Consider the following 24,137-nt stretch of genomic DNA (forward strand, 5'->3'; position numbering starts at 1 on the left):
TCAGCACCGCCTTCCTAATCTGCAATCTTCTTCCTGACCTCTCCGGCCCCACCCCACTCCGGTCTATCACCCTCACCTTGACCTCCTTCCACCTATCGCATTTCCAACGCCCCTCCCCCAAGTCCCTCCTCCCTGCCTTTTATCTTAGCCTGCTGGACACTTTCCTCATTCCTGAAGAAGGAAATATGCCCGAAAGGTCGATACTCCTGTTCCTTGGATGCTGCCTGACCTGCTGCGCTTTTCCAGTAACCAATGTCCTGTACAGGCAACATGAACTCCCAACTCCTGTACTCAATACTCTGACCAATAAAGGAAAACATACCAAATGTCTTCTTCACTATCCTATCTACCTGTGATTCCACTTTCAAGGAGCTATGAACCTGCACTCCAAGGTCTCTTTGTTCAGCAACACTCCCTAGGACCTTACCATTAAGTGTGTAAGTCCTGCTAAGATTTGCTTTCCCAAAATGCAGCACCTCGCATTTATCTCCATCCCTTTGGCTTGCAGCGTCATTCCTGATGAAGGGCTTTTGCCCAAAGCGTTAATTTTCCTGCTCCTCAGATGTTGCCTGACTTGCTGTGCTTTTCCAGCATGACATTCTTGATATTAAATGGCTAACCCCTTACTCTGAGATTATGCTGTCCGGTCCTAGACTCTCCCACAAGGGTGAACAACCTTTCCACATCAGATCTGTCAAGTCCCCTGAGAAATCTGTATGTTTAATAAGGTCACTGTTTATTCTTCTAAACTTCAATGAGTACAGGCCCAATCTCTTCACTTCTAATATAGTCCTTCCATACCTGAGACCAGCTGAGTGAACTTCACCAGACTGCCTCCAATGCAAATATATCTTACCTTATATAAGGTGCCCAAAAGTGTTCACAATATTTCAACTGTGGTCTGACTATTTTTGTACTCTATTTTCTTTGAACTATAAGCCAATATTTCATTTGGCTTCCCTATTACCTGATGAATTTGGATGCTATCTTTTGTGATCACCCTCAAATCCATCTATGCTGCAGTTTTCTGCATATAAATAATACTTAGTTCATTCATTCTTCCTGCCAAAGGGCATAACCTCATATTTTCCACACATTATATGCCATCTGTCAAGTTTACCCATTCACTTAACCTGTCTATATTCCTTCATAGACTCTGGATCATCCACAAACTGGGCATTAGCACATTCACTTTCATCTCTGAGTAATTCATACACATTGAAAATAATTGTGGTCCCAGCAAAGATCCTGGTGGCCCTTCACTAGTTACAGGCCAACATCCTGGAAATGCCCCTTATCCCAACTCTCTGGTTTCTATTGGTTAGCCAATCCTCTATCCATGTTCATTTATTACCAACAGCACCATGGACTTTTAGCTTTATGGTGAGCTAACAAATGCCTTTAGGAAATCTAAATATATTACATCTACTGGTTTCCCCCCACCCCTTACCTATCCTGCTTGGTACTTAGAGTCATAGAGATGTACAGCATGAAAACAGACTCTTCGGTCCAACTCATCCATGCTGACCAGTTATCCCAACCCAATCTAGTCCCACCTGCCAGCACCTGGCCCCTATCCCTCCAAACTCTTCCTATTCACATACCCATTCAGATGTCTTTTAAATGTTGCAATTGTACCAGCTTCCACCATTTCCTTTGGCAGTTCATTCCACACACGCACATCCTCTGCATGGAAAAGGTGCCCCTTAGGTCTCTTTTATATCTTTCTTCTCTCAGTCTAAACCTATGCCTTCTATTTCTAGACTCCCCAACCCCAGGGAAAAGGCCTTGTCTATTTACTCTATCCATGCCCCTCATGATTTTATAAACCTCTATCAGGTCACCCCTCAGCCTCCAATGCTCCAGGGAAAACTGCCCTGGCCTATTTAACGTCTCTCTATAGCTCAAATCCTTCAACCCTGTCAACATCTTTGTAAATGTTTTCTGAACCCTTTCAAGTTTCACAACAAATTTCTGATAGGATGGAGACCAGAATTGCACACAATACTCCCAAAATGGCCAAACCAATATCCTGTACAACCGCAACATAACCTCCCAACTCCTGTACTCAATACTCTGACCAATAAAGGAAAGCATACCAAACGCTTTCTTCACTATCCTATCTACCTGCAACTCTACTTTCAAGGAGCTATGAACCTGTACTCCAAGCTCTCCCTATTCAGGAACACTGTCTTTAAGTGTCCTTACTATTATAAGTCCTGCCAAGATTAGCTTTTCTAAAAATGCAGCACCTTGCATTTACCTAAATTAAACTCTATCTGCCACTCCTCAGCCCATTGGCCCATCTGATCAAGATCCTGTTGTAATCTGAGGTAACCTTCTTCGCTGTCCACTACACCTCCAATTTTGATGTCATCTGCAAACTTATTAACCATACCTCTTATGCTCACATCCAAATCATTTATATAAATGATGAAAAGCAGTTGACCCAGCACTGATCCTTGTGGCACTCCACTGGTCACAGGCCTCCAGTCTGAAAAACAACCCTCCACCACAACCCTCTGTCTTCTACCTTTGAGCCCGTTCTGTATCCAAATGGCTAGTTCTCCTTGTATTCCATAAGATCTAACCTTGCTAACCAGTCTCCCATGGGGAACCTTGTCGAATGCCCTACTGAAATCCACATAGATCACATCTACCACTCTGCCCTCATCAATCCTTTTTGTTACTTCTTCAAAAAACTCAATCAAGTTTGCGAGACTTGATTTTGCATGCACAAAGCCATACTGACTATCCCTAATCAGTCTTTGCCTTTCCAAAATATGTACAACCTGTCCCTCAGGATTCCCTTCAACAACTTGCCCACCACCGACGTCAGGCTCACCGCTCTTTAGTTTCCTGGCTTTCCTAAATAATGGCACCATGTTAGCCAATCTCCAGCCTTCTGGCACCTCACCTGTGACTGTCAATGATACAAATATCTCAGCATGAGTCTCAGCAATCACCTCCATAGTTTCCCACAGAGTTCTTGGGTACACCTGATCAGGTCCTGGGGATTTATTCACTTTTATGCGTTTCAAGACATCCAGCACTTCGTCCTCTGTAATATGGACATTTTTCAAGATGTCACCATCTATTTTCATGCATTTTATATCTTCCATGTCCTTTTCCGCAGTAAATACTGATACAAAATACTTATTTAGTATCTCCTGTGGCTCTACACTAAGGTTTTTACCTCCTTGATCTTTGAGGGGCCCTATTCTCTCCCCAGTTATCCTTTGTCCTTGATGTATTTGTAAAAACCCTTTTGATTCTCCTTAACTCTATTTGTCAAAGCTATCTATGTCCCCTTTTTGCCTTCCTGATTTTCCTCTTCAGTATACTCCTACTGCCTTTATACTCTTCTAAGGATTCACTCGATCTATCCTGTCTATACCTGATATATGCTTCCTTCTTTTTCTTAACCAAACCCTCAATTTCTTTAGTCATCCAGCATTCCCTATACCTACCAGCCTTCCCTTTCACCCTGCAAAACATACCCACAAGAGGACAGTCAGCCAAAAAGATAATGTATTGTATCCGGACCCTCGTTATTTCTGAAGGCTTACCATTTTCCAGCCGTCCCTTTACCTGTAAACATTTGCCCCCAATCAGCTTTTGAAAGTTCTTGCCTAATACCGTCAAAATTGGCCTTTCTCCAATTTAGAACTTCAACTTTTAGATCTGGTCTATCCTTTTCCATTACCTTTTTCAAATTAATAGAATTATGGTCTCTGGCCTCAAAGTGCTCCCCGACTGACACCTCAGTCACCTGCCCAGCCTTATTTCCCAAGAGTAGGTCAAGTTTTGCACCTTCTTTAGTAGGTACATCCACATACTGAATCAGAAATTTTTCTTGTACAAATTCCTCTCCATCTAAACCCTTAACACTATGGCAGTCCCAGTCTATATTTGGAAAGTTAAAATCTCCTACCCTAACCTTCTTCAAGGAATTCTAATAAGTTTGTCAAGCATGATTCCTCTTCATGAAGCTATGCTGACTCTGCTTGATCATATGTTTTTAAATGCTCTACTCTGTCTATAATAAACTGTAGTAATTTCCCAATGAAGCATTAAGCTAACTGACCTGTAGTTACCTTTACTTGCCTCCTTCCCCTTTTTAATATGTGTTACATCGGGCAGTTTCCCAATCCTCTGGGAGTTTTCCAGAATCTAAAGATTCCAGAATCTAAAGATTACTGCCAGTGCATCCACTATCTTTGTAGGTGCTTCCTTTCTTATGCGAGGATATATCCCATCAGGTCCAGGGGATTTGTCAGGCTTTAGCTCCACTAGTTTCCCTAGCCCTTCTTCCTACAGTGATAGTTATTGCATTTATTTCCTCCCCACCCTTTGATCCTTGATTATTTTGGAATTCTAATAATGTCTTTCACTGGCAAAAACATTTTTCCCCACTCTGACCCAGTTACTCGCAAGAGAACAACTTAAGCCCTTTTCCACATATTCCAGTGATCCATCATTAACTATTCCCTACATTGTAATTAAGTCATCCTACAGTAATTAAGTAATCCTCACTAAATTATTTCTCACTGACCTAATTATCCCTGAATACTAGATTAAGGTCCCATTTCTGTGTTCCAGCAGATACCTAACTCTCCATCATTATCTTTTTGGCTGACTGTCCTCTTGTGGGTATGTTTTGCTTTCTATATGTTTGTGTGTCCATATCTGTCCCTCTCACTCTTGCTTGATGTCAGTCCCTGTGTATCTTTCACACCTCTCTCCTTATGTCTTTCTCTCATTCCATATCTGTTCCTTTCTCAAACTCCATTTCACTCCCTGTATCTCTCTTGCACTATTTCTGTCTCTGTGTATATTGCTGTAATTCACTCGCCTTTTTTGAAATTAAATGATTTTGTGTAAACTGTTCATATGTGCACAGGGAATGCGGGATTACTGATACAGATCATTACAATGAAGGAACTTTGCCAGTAATTTAGTTTTTTCCTAATGCAGATTGACCTGACTTTATGTTTCTGCCATTTTCCTCCTTTGATTCACTGTTCCATGCTCATATATAAACTTACCACACAGATCTTTGATACACTTTTATTGAGTAAGGATCAAGAAATTGTGAATTATTCAGAAAGAGCCATTCATCCCTTATCTTCACAAGTAGATGAGCAGCTGAAAATAATTCATTTTATTTCAATACCCATTGAATGTGGCCTGGCTACTATCAATGTGAATGGGCTAAGACCAGATTCAGAGCAGAGAGGAACAGAAGACCAGGAGCTTATGTATAAGGGGTTGATGCAGCTGTGATTGCAAACAATGAGAAAATCAACAGATTGGTAACCTAAAACTGAGTCTAATAGTAATTCTTCACTTCATATTGATTTGGTAAATGTTATTTCACTATGTCACAATCAGGAACACTGCAATGTTCTCTCTTACATATTTTGCCAACAGCACACAAAACTATTTTGTGTCACATGAAGATCAAGTTGTGAGTAGATATTGACATTATCTCACAAAACAATGTCCTCACATCTCTCTACAGTACTAGTCCCACTATATATCATGTTGATGTTGTTTGAAACATGCAACAACATTTCATTGTCATTTAGTGTTTCACAGACAATGTTATCATTGTCTTATTCATGTTGGAACCAGTCTAGCATTAAAACTACCAGACTCTCTACCATCACTTATTGTGAAATTTTGAATTCTGTCTGTAAACAGATGGTAGAGAATCTCGTAGTTTTGATGCTGGTGTGGTTCCAACATGATAACATTAACTGTTACAAGATTCCTTACTAACAAAATAAAAGAAGTTGTCCAGCAGTTTTTGAATAAATGTTTTTAAGGTCATTGACAATGCTGGCCCTTTGTTAACTTCACCCCAACAGACAAGCTTCACAACCATTGGTGCTGAGTGTTATTTAAATTTATATTTCTTCTATATTTAGAATTCTATTTTATTTCAAATGTTATTTCATTTACTATTATACATCCACAATGTTTCAACTTATGCTATTTTCTGTTGAGAAAGATCCAAAGAACTGAACACCAGTCTATACTTGAATTCTCATTGGAAAAAATCACAGGAATTGGTACAGGGGCCTCAACTCTTTACAATTTATATATAAATATATATATAATTTGGATGACAGGATCAAAGGTATTGTGGCTAAATTTGCGATGATACAGAGGCAGAGTAGGAAGGTTAATTGGAGAACAGACATAAGGAGCCTACAAAAGGTAATAGACTGGCTAAGTGATTGAGTAAAGATCTGGAAAACGCAGCACAATGTGGGAAAACGTGAACTTGTCTATTTTGTCAGAAAAAGAATAAAAAAAGGTACAATATCTAAATGGTGAGAGATTGCAGAGCTTGGATATGGAAAGCGATTGGGCTATTCTATGAATGAGTCACAAGGTGTTAGCATGCAGAAACAGCAAGGAATCAGGAAAGCTAATGTAATGTTATGGTTTATTGTGAGGTAAAAATTGAATGCACGAGTAGGGAAGTTTTGCATCAGTCATATAGGGCATTGCATCTGGAGTACTGCGTACAGTACTGGTTGCCATACTTATGGAAGGTTGTTAATGCAGTGGAAGCACCTCCAAGAAGGCTTTTTTTTAGATTACATTACATTACAGTACAGTCAGTCGCCTGAGGTGGGAATTGAACCCGGGTCTCCGGCGCTGTGAGGCAACAGTGCTAATCACTGTGCCACCGTGCCGCCCACAAAGGCTAGACTAATGCCTGGAATGAGCAGATTTCCTTATGAGGTTAACCGTGTACTGTCTGGAGTTTAGAAAAGTCAGAGGTGACTGCATTGAAACATACAAAATCTGAGGGGATTTGACCAGGTGTTTCTTGTTGTGGGAGAATCTAGAACTACAGGTCATAGTTTAAAAATAAGGGGTTGCCCATTTGAGCCAGAGCTGAGCGAAAAGACATCCCCTTAAAGGGTTGTGAATCTATGGAGTTCCCTTCTTCAAAAGGTGGTGGATGCAGAATCTTTAAATATTTTTTGGCAGTGGTTGATAGATTCTTGATGACCAAGGGGACGATTTTGGGGGTGGGTATGTGTGGGGAAATGTAGGAATGTAGAGTTGAGGTTAAAATTAGATCAGCCACAATCTTACTGAATGATGGACCAGACTGGAAGAGCCAGGTATCCTACTCTTGGTCATGATCAGACATCTGACTCACATTACATTGATTGATATAAAATTTGCAAGAATACAACAATGATGTTAAGTGAGGGTTTGCTCGAAGTGATAGAAATAGCAAGTAGGAGTTTGATAAATGGTTGCGCAGTTAGTAAGAGACACACCATCTGAGGGAGATCAATAAAGGTTAAAGTATGGGTGTCATACAATGTAAAAACACATTAGCACCAACACTCAACCAGTAACCTCAGAAGTAGCACATTTCTTCAAAGAACGTGCAGTGTCTTCATTATGTTATGGAATATTACAGAACAGTAAGAGATTATTCCGCCTACAATGCTGTGCTGGCTTTTTGGTAGAGTGATTGACTTAGCCTCACTTCTCTAATTCCTTAAAGCTGCCCAAATATTTTCTCTATAAGTATCAATTTAATTCCCTCTTAAAAATTACATCCATAAAAATGACTTGCTGCCACTGCCTTTTGAAGACAGCATATTCTGGATTCCAACAACTCACTTAACTCTTCCTCTGGTTCTCTTGTCAAGTCAATCTGTCACTGACTCTCCTGTCATTGGAAACACTGGCCCCGTGTCATCATTTGAACCCTGCTACTGAATCTCACAGTAGAAAGTCAATACATTCCATCCTTGCTGCTGTCAAAAGGAGTTTACACATTCTCTCAGTGTCTGCGTGGGTTTCCTGCAGGTGCTCTGGTTTCCTTCCACAATCCAAAGACATGCAGGTCAGGTGATGTTAAATTGCCCACAGTGTTCAGGGATATGTAGATTAGGTGCATTCGTCGGATAGACATAGGGTAATAGCATAGGGGAATGGGTCTGGGTGGGTTACTCTTTGGTAGGTCGGTGTGGACTTGTTGGGCCAAATGGCCTATTTCCACACGGTAGGGATTTTATGAAAAGGTAGACCATCAGACATAGGCCGTCTGTGTACAATACAAAGCTGTTGGGATCAATCCTATTACAATGTAAATTAGGCCTCCTGTCCATACACAGGCAGAACAGTCATCAAACCATTTTCACACAGCAGTTGAGGGTGTGGAATGCACTGCCTGGAAAAGTGGTGCAAGGTAGACAAGCAGGAGGCCCTGAGTTTACGTTTGATCTCACTGATGTACTGAAGACCATATCAGCAGCACTGGATGTAAACTAGGTTGGAGGAGAGGCAGGCGAACCACTGTCTCACCTGGAAGGACTGTTTGGGGCCCATGATGGAAGTGAGGAGATTGGTGTAGCTGCAGAGACTTGTGGGGTGGTAGGTGAGGACAAGGGGGACCCTGTCTTTATTGCATTTGGATGGGGGAGGGATTTAGAGCAGTGGCTCTCCTGATTCCCTTCCCAGCCCCTCCCCCTCCCTTCCATTCCTCTGACTGACCCTTCCTTCCAACCACCAACTGGATTCATTCCTCCCATCGACCAACCAGGCCGTACCGTCTACCTGTGTTCACCTACCCCTACCTCACTACTCCACCCCTGTCCCCAGCCAAAACCCATCCCCACCCCGCACCTTTTATCTAAAGCTCGCCTTACACCCAGCTCCAATCCTGAAGAAGGGTTACACCCAAAATGTTGACTTTTTTACCTCCTGGCTTGTTGTGTTCTTCCAGCTTCCTGTCTGTCTACCTTGGATTCCAGCATCTGTAGTTCTTTTGTTTCTGGAAAAAGTGCTGCAGGCAGGTTCGATTGAGGCATTCAAGAGGGAATTGGATGGTTACTTGGATATAAATATTGGATATGAGGAGAAAGCGGAAGATTGGCACTAGGTAATAATGAGGAGAAAGTGAGGTCTGCAGATGCTGGAGATCAGAGCTGAAAATGTGTTGCTGGAAAAGCGCAGCAGGCCAGGCAGCATCCAGGGAACAGCAGAATTGACGTTTCGGGCATAAGCCCTTCTCAGGAACAATAATGTTCATTTGAAGAACTCGTGCAAATATTATAGGCCGAGTGGCCTCCTTCTGTGCTGTAACTCTGAATCTGTGAAGTGAGATGTATTTAAGGACATTGAAAACATTTTTTTATTTAACCAAGATTTGGCTGTCAACTTTGTGTTTGCCCAAGAATATGTTATTGTATGAATTGTTGTCAGAGCGATTGCTGTGCTAACATCCTGCCCGGGTCATTAATAATTGCCACTCTACTGCCACTGCTCCCCCAATTGATTTACCCAGACACCTACAGGTAGACAATTAATTAATAATGGGTGAGGAGAACGTTTGTAGCAATGTCTAAACTACCATCAATAGCCACAGCAATCCCCTTTTCTGCATTTTAGGCACAATGTGTTATAACCACATACAGCTGATGGAACAGTGAAAGATTAACACATCCATCAAACCTGCCCCACACTGTGTTGGTCAATTATTAAACCAAATACATCAGCCATTACTTTTTCATTCATATACTTGGCTTAAATGCAAATGGACATACAATCATGACATGTGAGTGGAGATTGGGAGTGCTTGAACACATCAAACTCCCATCTTCAAAACGTTGCATGGCATCAGGGCAGGAGCGAAAGTTACTCGGATGTTTTGCTCCAGGAGGTGGTAACACCTGTCAGATTAGGAAATTCAAACTTGGTCTGTGATTAAGGACAGGAGGGTGTGAATGGTAGGTGAGTTAGGTAAGGGAATCCAGAGGGCAGCTGTCGAACAGCCTCTGTCCCTGCAACTGTCCAACAGCTGTGGTTCTTGTAAGCTGTGTGAATGGGAGTGGGGACTGCAGAGAAGATAAGCCATCTGACCACAGCACTTGCGACAGGGAGCCACTCGTGGGGAAGAGGAAGTAGGAAGGTAGTAGGGGTAAGGGACAGATACTGTTTTCTTCAGCTGTGAACATGAATCTTGAAGTGTCAGGGTTAAGGACATATCCTCAGAGCTGGAAAGGAACTTGGCCCGGGAGGGGAGGGACCCAGCTGTCGGACATCCACATTGGTACTAACAATAGTGACACGACTACAAGGAGGTTTTGCTGAAAGACTTTAAACAGTTAGCAGCTAAACCAAAAAGCAGAAACTCCAAGATAATAACCTCAGGATTAGTACCTGATGCACTGGCAAACTAGCATAGTGGAATTAACATCAAGAAGTTAAAGTGGAGCTTGAAGATGGATGGAATGGGTTTCAGTTCATTGGGCACTGGCACTAGTAATGGGGCAGAACAGAGCTTTTCTGGATTTTAAGGTAGATGCAAGATGTTGCTTCCCCTTGTGGGAGAGTATAAGACCACAGGACATAATCTCAGGGTGCCCATTTAAGACAGAGATGAGGAGGAACCTTTACCATAAAATAGTGAATCTATGGAATTCTTTACCACAGGGGACTGTTGAGGCTGGGTCATTAAGTATATTCAAGGTTGAGATAGGCAGAGTTTTAATTAGGAAGGTAACCAAGGTTTATGGGGAAAAGGCTGGAAAGTGAAAATGAGGATTATCAGACCAGTCATGATCTCACTGGAGCAGTCTCATCAGGCTGTATGGCAGACTTCTGTTCCTGCATCTTACATTGTAAGAATCATCTTGCCCATTGTTCCAGGCCCCTTAATGATATCCTCATGAGCCTGAGCCACTTTCTCCAGGGTGTATTCAGGTCCCACCACTGGCTTCAGCCAGCCCATCTCCATTCCTGCAAAGAATGCAGCCGCCGACTCCAGACGATCTTCCTGCGACAAACAGAAAGGCTCAAAGAATCATAAAATCCCTACAGGGCAGAAAAGGCCATTCGGCCCATTGAGCCTAGACCGACCCTCCAAACAGCATCCCAACCAGACCCCCCCCCCCCCATCTCCTTAATGCTCCTCACTTCCCTTCCCCCAACACTCACTGTTTTCCACTTATGTCGATTCCGTAGTACTTCCCATTTCCCATCCCTGAACCCTCAGTCTTTCCCAGTTCCCTTTCCCAATCACCTACTGCTTCCCACTTACCTTTCCCAATCACTTACTGCCTCCCCCTTCCCTTACTTGACCTCTCACTGCTTCCCACTTCCTTTTCCTGATCCCTCCCTGCCTCCTACTCCTCTCTGAACTTCACTGCTTCCTGCTCCATAAGTGGGTAGTCAGGGGAGGCAGTGAGCAAAGAACAAGAGAGGGAAGCGTTGAGAAGAGAGTTGGTGAACTGAAAGCAATGAGCAGGAGGTAAACAAGACAAGTTAGCAAGTTATTAAAATTTGTAAGAAGGTTTTGGAGCCCATTATTTTTAAGGGAAACACAGGCTTTTCATATAAGATTTTCTAGGTCAGGAATTTAACCCATATTTATGACATACTTTCTTGTGGGAAAGTGCTTTTCATTCAGACTGTCTTGTTGTAGACACATATTAGGAGTGCTAAATGGAGGATAACTGTACAGAAACAATGGCAGCTCATTTGCAGACACACAATGCTCCCACAAAAACAATGTAAGAACAATCAATTAATCTGCTTTTGTGATATTAATTGAATATTGGACAGGGCATAACACCTTTGCTCTTTATTAACATTGTCTATACGGGATGTTTTGTGCCTGCCTGAAATCAGATGAGACCTCAGATTATTATCTCACCCTGAAGACAGTACCTCCAACAGTGTAGCACTCCTTCTGTGCTGCATTGCACTGCTGCCCTCGATTTTTATTCTGAATGCCTGGAGTGAAATTTGTACCCAATTATTGACTAATGAGCTATGGCTGCCACAGAATTTGAAAACAAGGATAAGAATTGAGTTATTTTACGCTGGGAACCAATGGACGTCAGCAAGCACAGAGGTAAGTAATACATTTAGTATCAGCCTGGGATGTGCTTCTGGTTGTAGGGAGAGGGGAATGTCCAAAGGGACAAATTTAACAAGAACAAGTGTTTGTGAAAGTGTTTAAACTTAAAGCAGGAAGTAAAATTTCTATTTATTACTGCTCTTCTACATTAACATTCTTGTAGTAAATCCCTAAATGGCATTTTGATTAAGATATCAACTGTTTAGTTCACATGAAAACAATGCAGACAAAAATGAGGTATAGGTGTTTTACGTGTACGTGTATTAATTGTACCCTCTGATTTGTATAGCAAGCATTTGAAAAGTGATCTTCTTACCTCAGTTATTGTACCGAATGCAACCCCAATGATGCTGGACTCCTTAGCCATTGTATCCCTGGGGTTTATCTCAATGCTACCTCTGCAGCCCACAATCTGTAAAATTAAACCAAGTGTCAGTCATACCATTTTAATGACAACAGTGTTCAGGTCTGAGCACCACACCTCAGGAAAGATATGGAGAAGGTGAAGCACAAGCACATAATTAAAAAGGTTAAATCTATGAGGACAGGTTGTGAAGAAAAGGCATGTATTCCCTTAAGTAACTAAGATGCTCAAGATGATTAAAAAGATTGGATAATTTCTTTTTATCTAATGTCACAAAGCTGGTCCCTTTATTCTAAAAGCTATTAGAACATAGAACATTACAGCGCAGTACAGGCCCTTCGGCCCTCGATGTTGCACCGCCCTGTCACACTAATCTGAAGCCCATCCCACCTACACTATTCCATGTAGTCCATTTGCCTGTCCAATGACGACTTAAATGCACTTAAACTTAGCGAATCTCCTACCGATGCATGCAAAGCATTCCATACCCTTACTACTCCTTTTCTCAAGGATACTGTGTCCTTGGTTTTTTCAAAGGGGTCGTAAACAGCTCCCGGTTCTGTTTAGACTGGTTTGGTACAGAGATTAAAGGGCACTGAGAGGCCTTCTTGTTTACATGTAAACAGATGAGACTTCAAGCCAAAGTGGTCATGTTTTAGAAGTGACCTGTATAATGAAAGGGGAGTGGTCAGCTCTGGAAGCATAAGTTAAGTTAGGAATTCAACAGTGAGCTATGTGGAAACAGATTGCTAAACTCTCTTTCCTTCTGCCCTTCCAACTTCAACCTGTAAGCATTCTTTCCCTTTTTACTGTTTTTGTTTTGGGGGGTTGCTTATTGGGACTGTTGTATATTCAGAACAGCATAATTAAGTCTAGTTTGGATAGACTGAGTTCTGTAGGGGTTCTTTATTCTGTTCTTTGTGTTTCATTGCGTGGTTTTGTGAATAAACTTTTGTGTGTTTTAAAACCTGATAGGTAACTTAGCTAACTTACTCCGGGTCATTTTCACTGTATATTTATCAAATCAAATTGCAAAGTTTGTTCTTGTGGAAGGTAACTCAACCATTTATCCCAATTTTTGACAACTTACTCATTGTCCAATTTGATTTGAGGAATGTCCAATTCAAAATCCTCTGAACCTGGTTCTTCCTTCTGTGCTGTAATCATGAACACCTTCTTCTCTTGCTTTCTTTCCCGATCAAAATACCTTTTGAGCATATTCACATGACACAGTCTGTGAGATTTCTTGCTGTCTGGAGTCCTTATCAAGTAGGTCACCTCACTCAGTTTCCTCTCAATTTGATACGATCCACTAAACCTGGCTTTTAAAGGCTCACCTGTTACTGGAAGTAACACCAATACCTTATCCCCAATTACAAAATTGTGAATTTGTGATTTCTTCTCCACTTCCTGTTTCATTGTATGCTATGATCTTTTTAAATGCTGTCTAGCCAACTCTCCAGCTCTATTTAATCGTTCCCTAAAATTTGACAAATAGTACAAATGGGTGGTCTCTGAATTCTGACCTATTAATTTCTCCTTAATCAATTTTAATGGTCCTCTTACTTCATGCCCAAAAATTAACTCAAATGGACTGAATTTGGTTGATTCATTCAGTGTATCTTTGATCGTAAAAAGTATAAACGGAACTCCCTTATCCTAATCATCTGGATAATCCTGACCATAAACCCTCAACATGGTCTTTAGTGTTTGATGCCACCTCTCGAGCACTCCCTGCATTCTCGATGGTATGCAGTAGATTTGAATTGCTCTATTTCCAAGTTATCCATAACCTCCTTGAATAGTTTGGATGTGAAGTTTGATCCTTGATCTGACCAGATCTCTATTGGTAGTCCGTATCTAGTAAAAATAATTTAACTAATTCTTCTACAATTCTTTTAGCTGTGATGTTGCATAATGGGATTGCCTCAGGAAATCTAGTTGACAACTCCATTATTGTTAATAAATACTTTTACCCTACTTGCATTGGTAGGGGACCTACGCAATCAATCAAGACTCTTATGAAAGGTTCTTCAAATGCTGTAACAGATATTAAAGGTGCAGGTTTTATTACTGCCTGTGGTGTTCCGATTAGCTGACATACATGATACGTCTGGCAAAATTCAACTACATCCTTGTGTAGTCCTGGCCAGTAAAAATGTCTTTATATTTTAGCCTGTGTTTTCCTCATCCCTGAATGACCTCCAAGTAGTAGCTCATGCACCACTCACAGAACCTCCTTTTTATACCCTAGTGGCAAAACAATTTGATGAATCTCTACCCATTTTTCATCTGCTTGAATGTGTGATGGTCTCCATTTCCTTTCTTTCTTTGTAAATGCCTTTTGACATAACTGTTTTAACTCCTCATCTTTCTGCTGTAATTCAATCAGCTTAGCAGAGCTAAAGATACTGGCATGTTTACTTATTTGCTCCTTCTTGTTCCACTTATCTTATCGAAAAAGATCTCCGATAACACTATGTCAGCTTCCTTATCTGTGCCTTTTGATCCCCCCTGCTTCAGCTTGTGCCTCTGTGATCTTGTGATCACACAATCAGGGAACATGCCTGGAAAAACATTCTTCATGTCTTCAGTTGCCTGCGTCTCCACTGGCTTTTCAACTCGGAAAGGCAGCATGCCTACCAGTAAATCAGCTGTATCATTTGCAAGGACAAATTGTATTCCTGGAGCTAAGAGTTTGTCCAGTACTCCTACCACAAATTCTTCACTTTCTTCTGGATTCTCTTGCCGCACTTTACATAACTGGGCACTTTTTATCTCACCATGAATTCCTGTTACCAGTACTTTTTCTGGCAAAAGTCCCTCAGGAGAGTATATCTCCTCATCCTTCAGCATTACAGACTGAGACCTATGTCCCTTAAAATTGTTGCCTTCTTACCTACTCCTCCTTGCCTGTGTGAATAAACTGTACCCTTGCATGTATATTTTTTAAGCTGTTCTGGCACTTACTTCTTAATCAACCTCTGATCATCTTGTACACTCTGAGGCAGTTGTCTAACTTCCCTTATGTTTTTTGTTACTCGTCCAACAAAACTCCCAGACTGGTCTGGTTTTCCTACATCTGACTTTGTCCTAGCCAACCAACACTGTGATTTTGTGTGGCCCACTTTATTACTATGAAAACTCCTCGGCCTTTTAACTTCTTTGTCTCCCTCAAGGGTTTCTTTTGTACCATGTGGTAAGTTATCTTTATGATCTTCACTGAGATCTACCTTTCCCTTTCCATGTGAGGATTTCTCTTTGCCAAAATTTCTATCCCTCATGGACTGAAATTGATTCTGGAAGCCAAAGCAGGTTTTATGGACTAGCTCATAATCATCAGCCCCTTCAGTTGCTAGCCTTGCTGTTTTAACTCTCTGCTCTTTCACATGAGTAGGCACTACTTCCTCACTGAGCCTAACCCCAACCTTTATCTTCAGCCTTTTAAGCTGACTTTCTTTTTGAAGTGTCAGTTTTTGAAGTTCAAAAGCTCTCTCTTTTTCTTTTCTCTTCTGCTGCTCTCTGTTTTCTCTCAGTTCTGCTACTCCCTCTTTTTCCCTCTCTTCTGCTTCTAATTGTAACTCTAACTGTTTCATTTCTGCTGCCTTTTCCTTATCTCTCACTTCGAACTCAAGCTGCTTCATTTGCAATTGAATTCTTGCCATCTCTATAGATTCTGAGGGCTTCTCCAGCAAATTTAAATGCTGAGCTATTATAATTATCTCTCCTTCCCTCATAGACGCAGACAGGTCCAATTCCAGCCTCTCTGCTAATTCTTACAACTTGGTCTTATTGACCTTTTGCAAAACTTCCAAAGTCACCGCATCCACATCCAGAAAACTCCTGGCCACTCAAAGAGCCATTACTATCCCAAGCTTTGTCCACCTAACCCCAGACCAACACCTGAAATAAAGACACGAGCACCTACCATTCATGTTTAAAATCCCACAAAGAGACCGCAATCTGTTATGGACGAGGCCAGACCACTCAAAACATTCTTAAGCAGGCAATTCAGACCATAACTTTGCAATTTGTTCGGTAAGTGGACAGTGAAAATTACCCGGATTAACTTAGCAAGGTTGATGACTAGATTTTAAAACAGACAAAAATGTATTCACAAAATTACACAATGAAACACAAAGAACTGAATAAAGAACCCTACAGAACGCACTCTATCCAACTAGACTTAATTATGCTGTTCCAAATATACACAACAGTCCAATAAGCAAACCCCCTTTAAAACCAGTATAAATGGAATATATGCTTACAGGTTGAAGTTGAAGGGCAGAAAAGAGAGAGAGAGTTTCCACACTGCTCACTGTTGGACTCCTCACCAGGTTAGACTGAACGATAAACTGCTCAGCTCAGCTAGCTAGAGAGCTGACCACTCCCTTTCCTTTATATAGGTTACTTCTAAAACATGACCACTTTGGCTTGAAGTCTCATCTGATTACATATAAACAAAAAGCCTCTCAAAGCCTTGTGGGCGGCACGGTGGCACAGTGGTTAGCACTGTTGCCTCACAGCGCCAGAGACCCGGGTTCAATTCCCGACTCAGGCGACTGACTGTGTGGAGTTTGCACATTCTCCCCGTGTCTGCGTGGGTTTCCTCCGGGTGCTCCGGTTTCCTCCCACTGTCCAAAGATGTGCAGGGTCAGGTGAATTGGCCATGCTAAATTGCCCGTAGTGTTAGGTAAGGGGTAAATGTAGGGGTATGGGTGGGTTGCGCTTCGGCGGGTCGGTGTGGACTTGTTGGGCCGAAGGGCCTGTTTCCACATTGTAATGTAATGTAATCTAATCTAATCTTTTTCATTTCTGTACCAAACCAGACTGATTGGAGCCCAACTCAGTTTATTACCTCTCTGAAAAAAATCCAAGGACAGAGTCTCCTTGAGCCACGGAACAGCTTTCAGAAATAAAGGGACTAGCTTTGTGACAAGTTACAGTGACTGGAGCTCACCCATAGTCATGGTGCCAAAGCCAGATAGTTGCCAAGGTTATGTGTGGAATATCGGAGTCAACACCGTTACAAAGAATGATGCATATCTAATTCCACAGTTGGAGGACTGTGTCAAAAAAGTGGGACAAGCAACTTACATTTCTAAGTTGGACTTGCTCAGAGGCTACTGGCAAGGACCTCTGTCAGAGAGCAAAGGAAATTTCAGCTTTCGTAATGCCAAATGGAATATATCAGTTCAAAGACATGCCAATTGATATGAAAAACACTCCAGCCACATTTCGGAGACTGACTAAGACAGTCATTGCCGAGTTACCTAATTGTGTTGTTGACATTGATGACCTGGTGATTTTTAGTCACTCATGGACGGAACATTTACAGCATTTATCGGACTTGTTTGATCGACTTTGGAAGGCGAGCTTGGTGAATTTGCCAAAGCCCAAGTCACCTTCCTGAGCTATGTTTTTGGACATGGATAAATGGCCCCAAAGGATGCAAAAACAAAAGTAATTGGGGAATTTTCCACACTGTCAACAAAAAAAACAGTACTACCATTCCTGGGATCGAGTGGATTTTACCGAAAGTTTGTGCTGAACTTTAGCAGTTTGGCTGCTCCACTCACTGAATTGTTGAAAAAGGGCAAGAAGTGGGCGGCACGGTGGCACAGGTGGGCGGCACGGTGGCACAGTGGGCGGCACGGTGGCACTGGTGGGCGGCATGGTGGCACAGTGGTTAGCACTGCTGCCTCGCAGCGCCAGAGACCCGGGTTCAAATCTAATCTAATGTAATCTAATCTAAAGTTTCAGTGGACAGCAGACTGTCAAAAGGCATTTGACAGCCTAAAAAGTGTGTTAACCACTGCCCCAGTATTAGCCACGCTGGATTACATGAAGCCTTTCAAAGTGGCTATCGATGCCAGTGATGTAGGTGTCAGTGCGGTGCTCCTGCAGGAAGAGGACAACGGAATAGAAAGACCCATTGGGTATTTTTCTAGGAAGTTGAATATTCATCAGCAGAAATATTCAACGGTGGAGAAAGAGACTTTGAGCTTGGTGCTAGCATTACAACATTTCAGTGTTTATATTACCAGCAATGCATCTGAGACAATGGTATACACTGATTGTAACCCATTGACATTGGTGGAAAACTTTAAGGACAAAAATGCCAGTCTGTTTAGATGGAGTTTGTTGTTGCAGCCATTCCATTTGACAAATGTGCAGGTGGCAGGTCATGAAAATGTGAAACGAGACTTGAATGAGATACTGTGGCGGGTGAGCCATAACCTGAATTTGCATGTGGTTGTGCGTGTTTGTGTGTTTACAGTTAGTACAGTGTTTCTTTGTGTTTTAGACTACTAACCAGTTTGTTTTTGAAGGGTTTTAAAAATGAAGCCATCTTTTGATATTGATGGTTCATTTTTTTAAAGGGGGGAGGTGTCACAAAGCTGGTCCTTTTTTTCTAAAAGCTGTTCCTTTTCTCAAGGATACTGTGTCCTTAGTTTTTCTCAGAGGAGTCATAAACAGCTCCTGGTTCTGATTAGACTGGTTTAGTACAGAGATTAAAATGTATTGAGAGGCCTTTTTGTTTACATGTAAACAGATGAGACTTCAAGCCAAAGTGGTCATGTTTTAGAAGTGACCTGTATAATGAAAGGGGAGTGGTCAGCTCTGGAAGTAAAAATTAAGTTAGGAATTCAACAGTGAGCTATGTGGAAACAGACTTTTGCCTTCTGCCCTTCTAACTTCAACCTGTAAGCATTTGTTCCATTTTTACTGTATTTTTAAGGGGGTTTGTTTATTGGGACTGTTGTGTGTGTGTGTGTTCAGAACAGCATAATTAAGTGTAGTTTGGATAGACTGAGTTCTATAGGTGTTTCTTTATTCTGTTCTTTGTGTTTCATTATGTGGTTTTGTGAATAAACTTTTGTCTGTTTTAAAACCTGATAGGTAACTTAGCTAACTTACTCCGGGTCATTTTCACTATACATTTACCAAAACAAATTACAAAGTTATTGTCTGGGCTGCCTGCTTAAGAATGTTTTGAGTGGTCTGGCCTCGTCCATAACACTGGTAGAAAGTGAGGACTGCAGATGCTGGAAATCAGAGTTGAGAGCATGGTGCTGGAAAAGCACAGGTCAGGCAGCATCAGAGGAGCAAGAGAATCAGTGTTTCGGGCATAAGCCCTTCCTGATGAAGGGCTTATGCCTGAAATGTCCATTTTTCTGCTCCTCAATGCTGCCTGACCTACTGTGCTTTTTCAGCATCTCATTCTCGACTAGTGCAGAACACTACCCTATTTCAAAAACAAAATACCTTGTATGCTACAAGTCTGAAATGAAAGCAGAAAGTGATGGAAATACTCAGAAGAACAGGCAGCATCTATGGAAAGAAAGACAGAAGGTTAACAAACTTCCAGTTGCTTGTCATTTCAGTTCTTTGCTCCATTTCTGCTCCTACCTATCTGTCCTTGGCCTCCTGCAGGATCAACAAAGCTCAATCTATACTTGAGGAACAGCATCGCACCTTTCAGCAAAGAATTTTATAACATTACAGGCTTAACACTACAAGACAGGTTCAATTCAAGAGGGCATTGGACAATTATTGTAAAAAAAGTGTGACATGCTATGGGAAAAATGCAGGAAGTTGGCATGAGATAATAATTTGCATTTGAAGAGCTGCTGCAGCATGATGGGCTGAATGAACTCTAAAACTTCTGTGATTCTGTGACGATGTTTATTACAGTTCACAATATTTACAAGTTTTGCATCAACTACAAATTTTAAAATTCCACCTTGGACACCCAATTGTGGATTGTTTAACATCGATCAAGAAAAGCAGTAGCTCCAGTACTGTTCCCTACAGAACTGTATTGTAGATATTTCTAATCATTTTCTCAGACAAGTTATGCCAGATCCCTCTGAAGCAGGTGGGACTTGAACATCGAGCTTCTGACCCAGAGGTAGGAACACTACCACTGTGCCACAATAGCTCCTTGCAACATGGAGCTAGATGCACAACCATTGCTGTACAAGCCCAATCAGAGCAAGAAACATAATGTACACTTTCCTCCAGTCTGAAAAACAACCAAAGGCAGCACAATGGCTCGGTGCTTAGCACTCTTACCTCACAACATCAGGGACCTGGGTTCAATTCCCACCTCAGGTGACTGTGTGGAGTTTCCGCATTCTTCCCATCTCTGTGTAGGTTTCCTCTGGGTGCTCCAGTTTCCTCCCACAGTTCAAAGATGTGCAGGTTAGGTGGATTGGCCATGCTAAATTGCCCATAGTGTCAGGGATGTTCAGGCTGGGTGGATTACTTATAAAGTAGGGGTTGATCTGGTGGGCTGATATTCAGAGGGTCAGTGTGGACTTGATAGGCCAAATGACCTGCTTCCACACTGTAGGGATTCTATGTTTTCTGTCATTCAAGCTAACTTCATATCTGGGCTGCCCCTGTCTGTTTGTTCCATGGCCTTCGGCATTACTGACAAGGCTGTTATGGTCCACTTTATCAAATGCTTTTTGAAAATCCATACAGACCACATTATCGTCATCAACCCTCTTTGTTATTTCATCACAAACAGAAATTAAGTTAGTTAATCACATTTTGTCTTGTTCCTTACTTTCTCTCCTGTTCCCATATCTGCACTTGCTTTGAACTTACTATATTTCTTATCTTTACTGGTTTTGATGATCTGAAATATCAATTGCATTTCTCTCTCCACAAATACTGTTAACTTTTTGAATGTTTTCAGTATTTTTTGAAAGGAGCCTGGTGAAAGGAATGTACAACAAGGAGATGTGACATTAAAATCAGACCTAGGCAGTTGAGAGATACTGTCAGGAAGCATTTTACAGACAAAGGTTTATTGGAAATCTGGAACACTCCCTCAAAAACTTGTTGAAATTGGATATCAATAGAGATTTTAAAATGGAGATCGGCAGATTTTTGTTGTGTAATGTTATAGAGGGTTACAAACCAAAACTGGGTAAGGCAGCTGAGATCAGCTATGATCTAACCAACCAGCACATTAGATGAAGACAGGTGGATATTTGTAGCAGTCTCATTGCAATGTTTAATAAAAATGAACACCAACTGCAGCAAAAATATACAAAAACAGAAATTGCTGGAAAAACTCAGCAGGTCTGGCAGCATCTATAGACAGAAATCAGAGTTAGCATTTTGGGTTCTGAGGAAGAGTCATTCAACCCAAAATGTTAACTCTGATTTCTCTACAAGGATGCTGCCAGATCCACTGAGTTTTTTCAGCAATTTCTGTTTTTGTTTCTGATTTACAGCATATTTCGGTTTTTATACATAAAAAATGTAATTATCTCCTGAACAATTACATTGTTGGAGGATGTTGTACTTACAGTCACTCGCCCACCAGCTGCAAGCAGTTGAAGATCATTGCTCAGATTCACATTGGACAACATTTCAATGATCACATCTACTCCTTGACCATCAGTATAATCCTTCACAGAGAAAGTGAGGTTAAGAATTAGATGCATAAAAGCCAAATGCAATGAACTAACCAATTGATGTAAACAATGTGCTCATTTATGTTTAGTGTGACTCTCCTTTTTTCTATTCTTATATAGAATTCAATCACTTCCTGGTCAAATTTAGTAGAATAAAAATTACAACTGAATAAATAGGTGATAAGAGAAAACAAATTTGGAAATCTACAGTGCCTTTCACAACCAAACTGAGTCCCAAAACACTTTTCTTTCTGAAGTGCAATGACTGTTTTAATGTAGGAAACATAGTAATCAATGGGTGCACAGAAAGACCTAACAACAAAACTGTTTTAGTGATGCTGGCTGCTGGATAAATACTGGTGAGAGCTCCCCTATTCTTCTTCAAAATAGTGCCATAGGATATTTTATAACTACATAGTCAGAAGTCACATGACACCAGGTGCAAGTCCAGCAGGTTTATTTGAAATCACAAGCTTTTGGAGCTTTCAGTCCAACACTGGCACCTCCACATTATAACTACATGAGAGAGATGACAGAACCCAGGTTCAACATCTCATGCAAAAGACAGCATATCTTAGATGCAGCATTGCCACAATATTGTACTAGAACATCAATCTAAATTTTACACTCAAGTCTGTGGAGTGGAACTTTAATCCACAAATTCATAGAATAGAATCATAGATTCCCTACCGTGTGGATACAGGCCTTTTGACCCCACATGTCCACACCAACCCTCCGAAGAGTAACCCTCCCATACCCATCCCCCTACCCTATTACTCTACATTAACCCCTACACATCCCTAAACACTATGGGTAATTTATTATGGTCAATTCAGCTCACCTGCACATCTTTGGACTGTGGGAGGAAACTGGAGCACCCGGAGAAAACCCACGCAGACATGGGGAGAATTTGCAAACTCCACACTGACAGTTGCCCGAGGCTGGAATCGTACCCGGGTCCCTGACGCTGTGAGGCTGCAGTGCTAACCACTGAGCCACTGTGCTGCCCTGAATATTATGACTTGGCTTAATAGTGAACTTAACTGATTTGAAACAGCAACAAATATTTGAATAGAAAGGGTAAACAAAACAACAAAGAAGGTCAGCCTGTTTGACCTAAACCTTATATGGAAGATCATTCACAGTGACTAGCTCTATGGTCATAGTCCATCTTTTCAGTCACTCGTGTCTGTGCTGCACAAACATAGTCCACCGCTGCTGCTGAGTTGGTCACAGTGCCTTGCTCAGTATGCGAGGAGAGGAAAGGGAGTTAGGATCCTAAGAGATAGTTTTAAAGAGGATGGAGTTTGTTTTTTGGTGAGATGGGATTGTGACAGTAGTGACGAGCTCAAGAGACAGATACGATAGGGAAAAGACAGAGACAAAATTAACAAGCATTAGAAATTCAAGAGCAATAAAGGTCTTTAACCCATCATTGCTCCAACTGAAACTATTATTCTGTCACAACTTTTTTTCTTCTAATACTATTGACTTCTAGTTCCTCCCAAACTTATCTGGAGAAAACTCCAAACGATTGAACTATTTTTAAAATTTATGCGTAGGCCTAAGTGTTGCTGGCTGGGCCAGCATTTATTGTTCTTCCCTAGTTTGCCCTTGAAAAGGCAATAGTGAGCTGCCTTCTTGGACGACAGAAGTCTATGTTTTCTAGGTTGATCCACAATGTCCTTAGGGAGGGAATTCCAGCTGTTGTGGTTCTGTTCGCCGAGCTGGGAATTTGTGTTGCAGACGTTTCGTCCCCTGTCTAGGTGACATCCTCAGGGCTTGGGAGCCTCCTGTGAAGCGCTTCTGTGATGTTTCCTCCGGCATTTATAGTGGTTTGTATCTGCCGCTTCCGGTTGTCAGTTCCAGCTGTCCATTGCAGTGGTCGGTATATTAGGTCCAGGTCGATGTGTTTATGATCGAATCTGTGGATGAGTGCCATGCCTCGAGGAATTCCCTGGCTGTTCTCTGTTTGGCTTGTTCTATAATAGTAGGGTTGTCCCAGTCGAATTGCTTGTCATGTGCGTGTGTGGCTACTAAGGATAGCTGGTCGTGTCGTTTCGTGGCTAGTTGGTTTTCATGGATGCAGATCGTTAGCTGTCTTCCTGTTTGTCCTGTGTAGTGTTTTGATCCGTTTCATCAACAGATGCCTAAGGGAAAGACAACAGAACGAGGACATGCCACAACCCAAAGGACTAGCCACACTACCATACATCAAGAGCAATTCCAAACTGACAGCCAGACTACTGTGACCACTAGGACTCATAACAGCACACAAACCAACAGCCACTCTCAGACAACAACTCACCAGAACGAAGGACCCGATACCCAGCATGAGCAAAACTAATGTAGTGTACAAAATCCCATGCAAGGACTGCACAAAACACTACATAGGACAAACAGAAAGACAGCTAACAATCCGCATCCA

General features: G+C 41.6%; 1 protein-coding gene across 3 annotated transcripts in view; it reads right to left on the reverse strand.

Moving 5' to 3' along the window:
* Positions 1-8,405: 8,405 nt before the first annotated feature.
* The window catches only part of cryz (crystallin, zeta (quinone reductase)), a 73,292-nt gene continuing 57,560 nt past the window's right edge, over positions 8,406-24,137 (reverse strand). For all 3 annotated transcript variants that reach the window (XM_043698551.1, XM_043698550.1, XM_043698552.1), the window contains 3 exons: positions 21,602-21,703; positions 12,225-12,320; positions 8,406-10,822 (listed from right to left, as the gene is read on the reverse strand). In XM_043698551.1, the coding sequence (XP_043554486.1) occupies positions 10,661-10,822; positions 12,225-12,320; positions 21,602-21,703 (360 nt within the window). In that variant the 3' untranslated portion in view covers positions 8,406-10,660. The remainder of the gene's footprint in view (positions 10,823-12,224; positions 12,321-21,601; positions 21,704-24,137) is intronic.

Source organism: Chiloscyllium plagiosum, chromosome 11, assembly GCF_004010195.1.
Source record: "Chiloscyllium plagiosum isolate BGI_BamShark_2017 chromosome 11, ASM401019v2, whole genome shotgun sequence".
Classification (NCBI taxonomy): Eukaryota; Metazoa; Chordata; class Chondrichthyes; order Orectolobiformes; family Hemiscylliidae; genus Chiloscyllium; species Chiloscyllium plagiosum.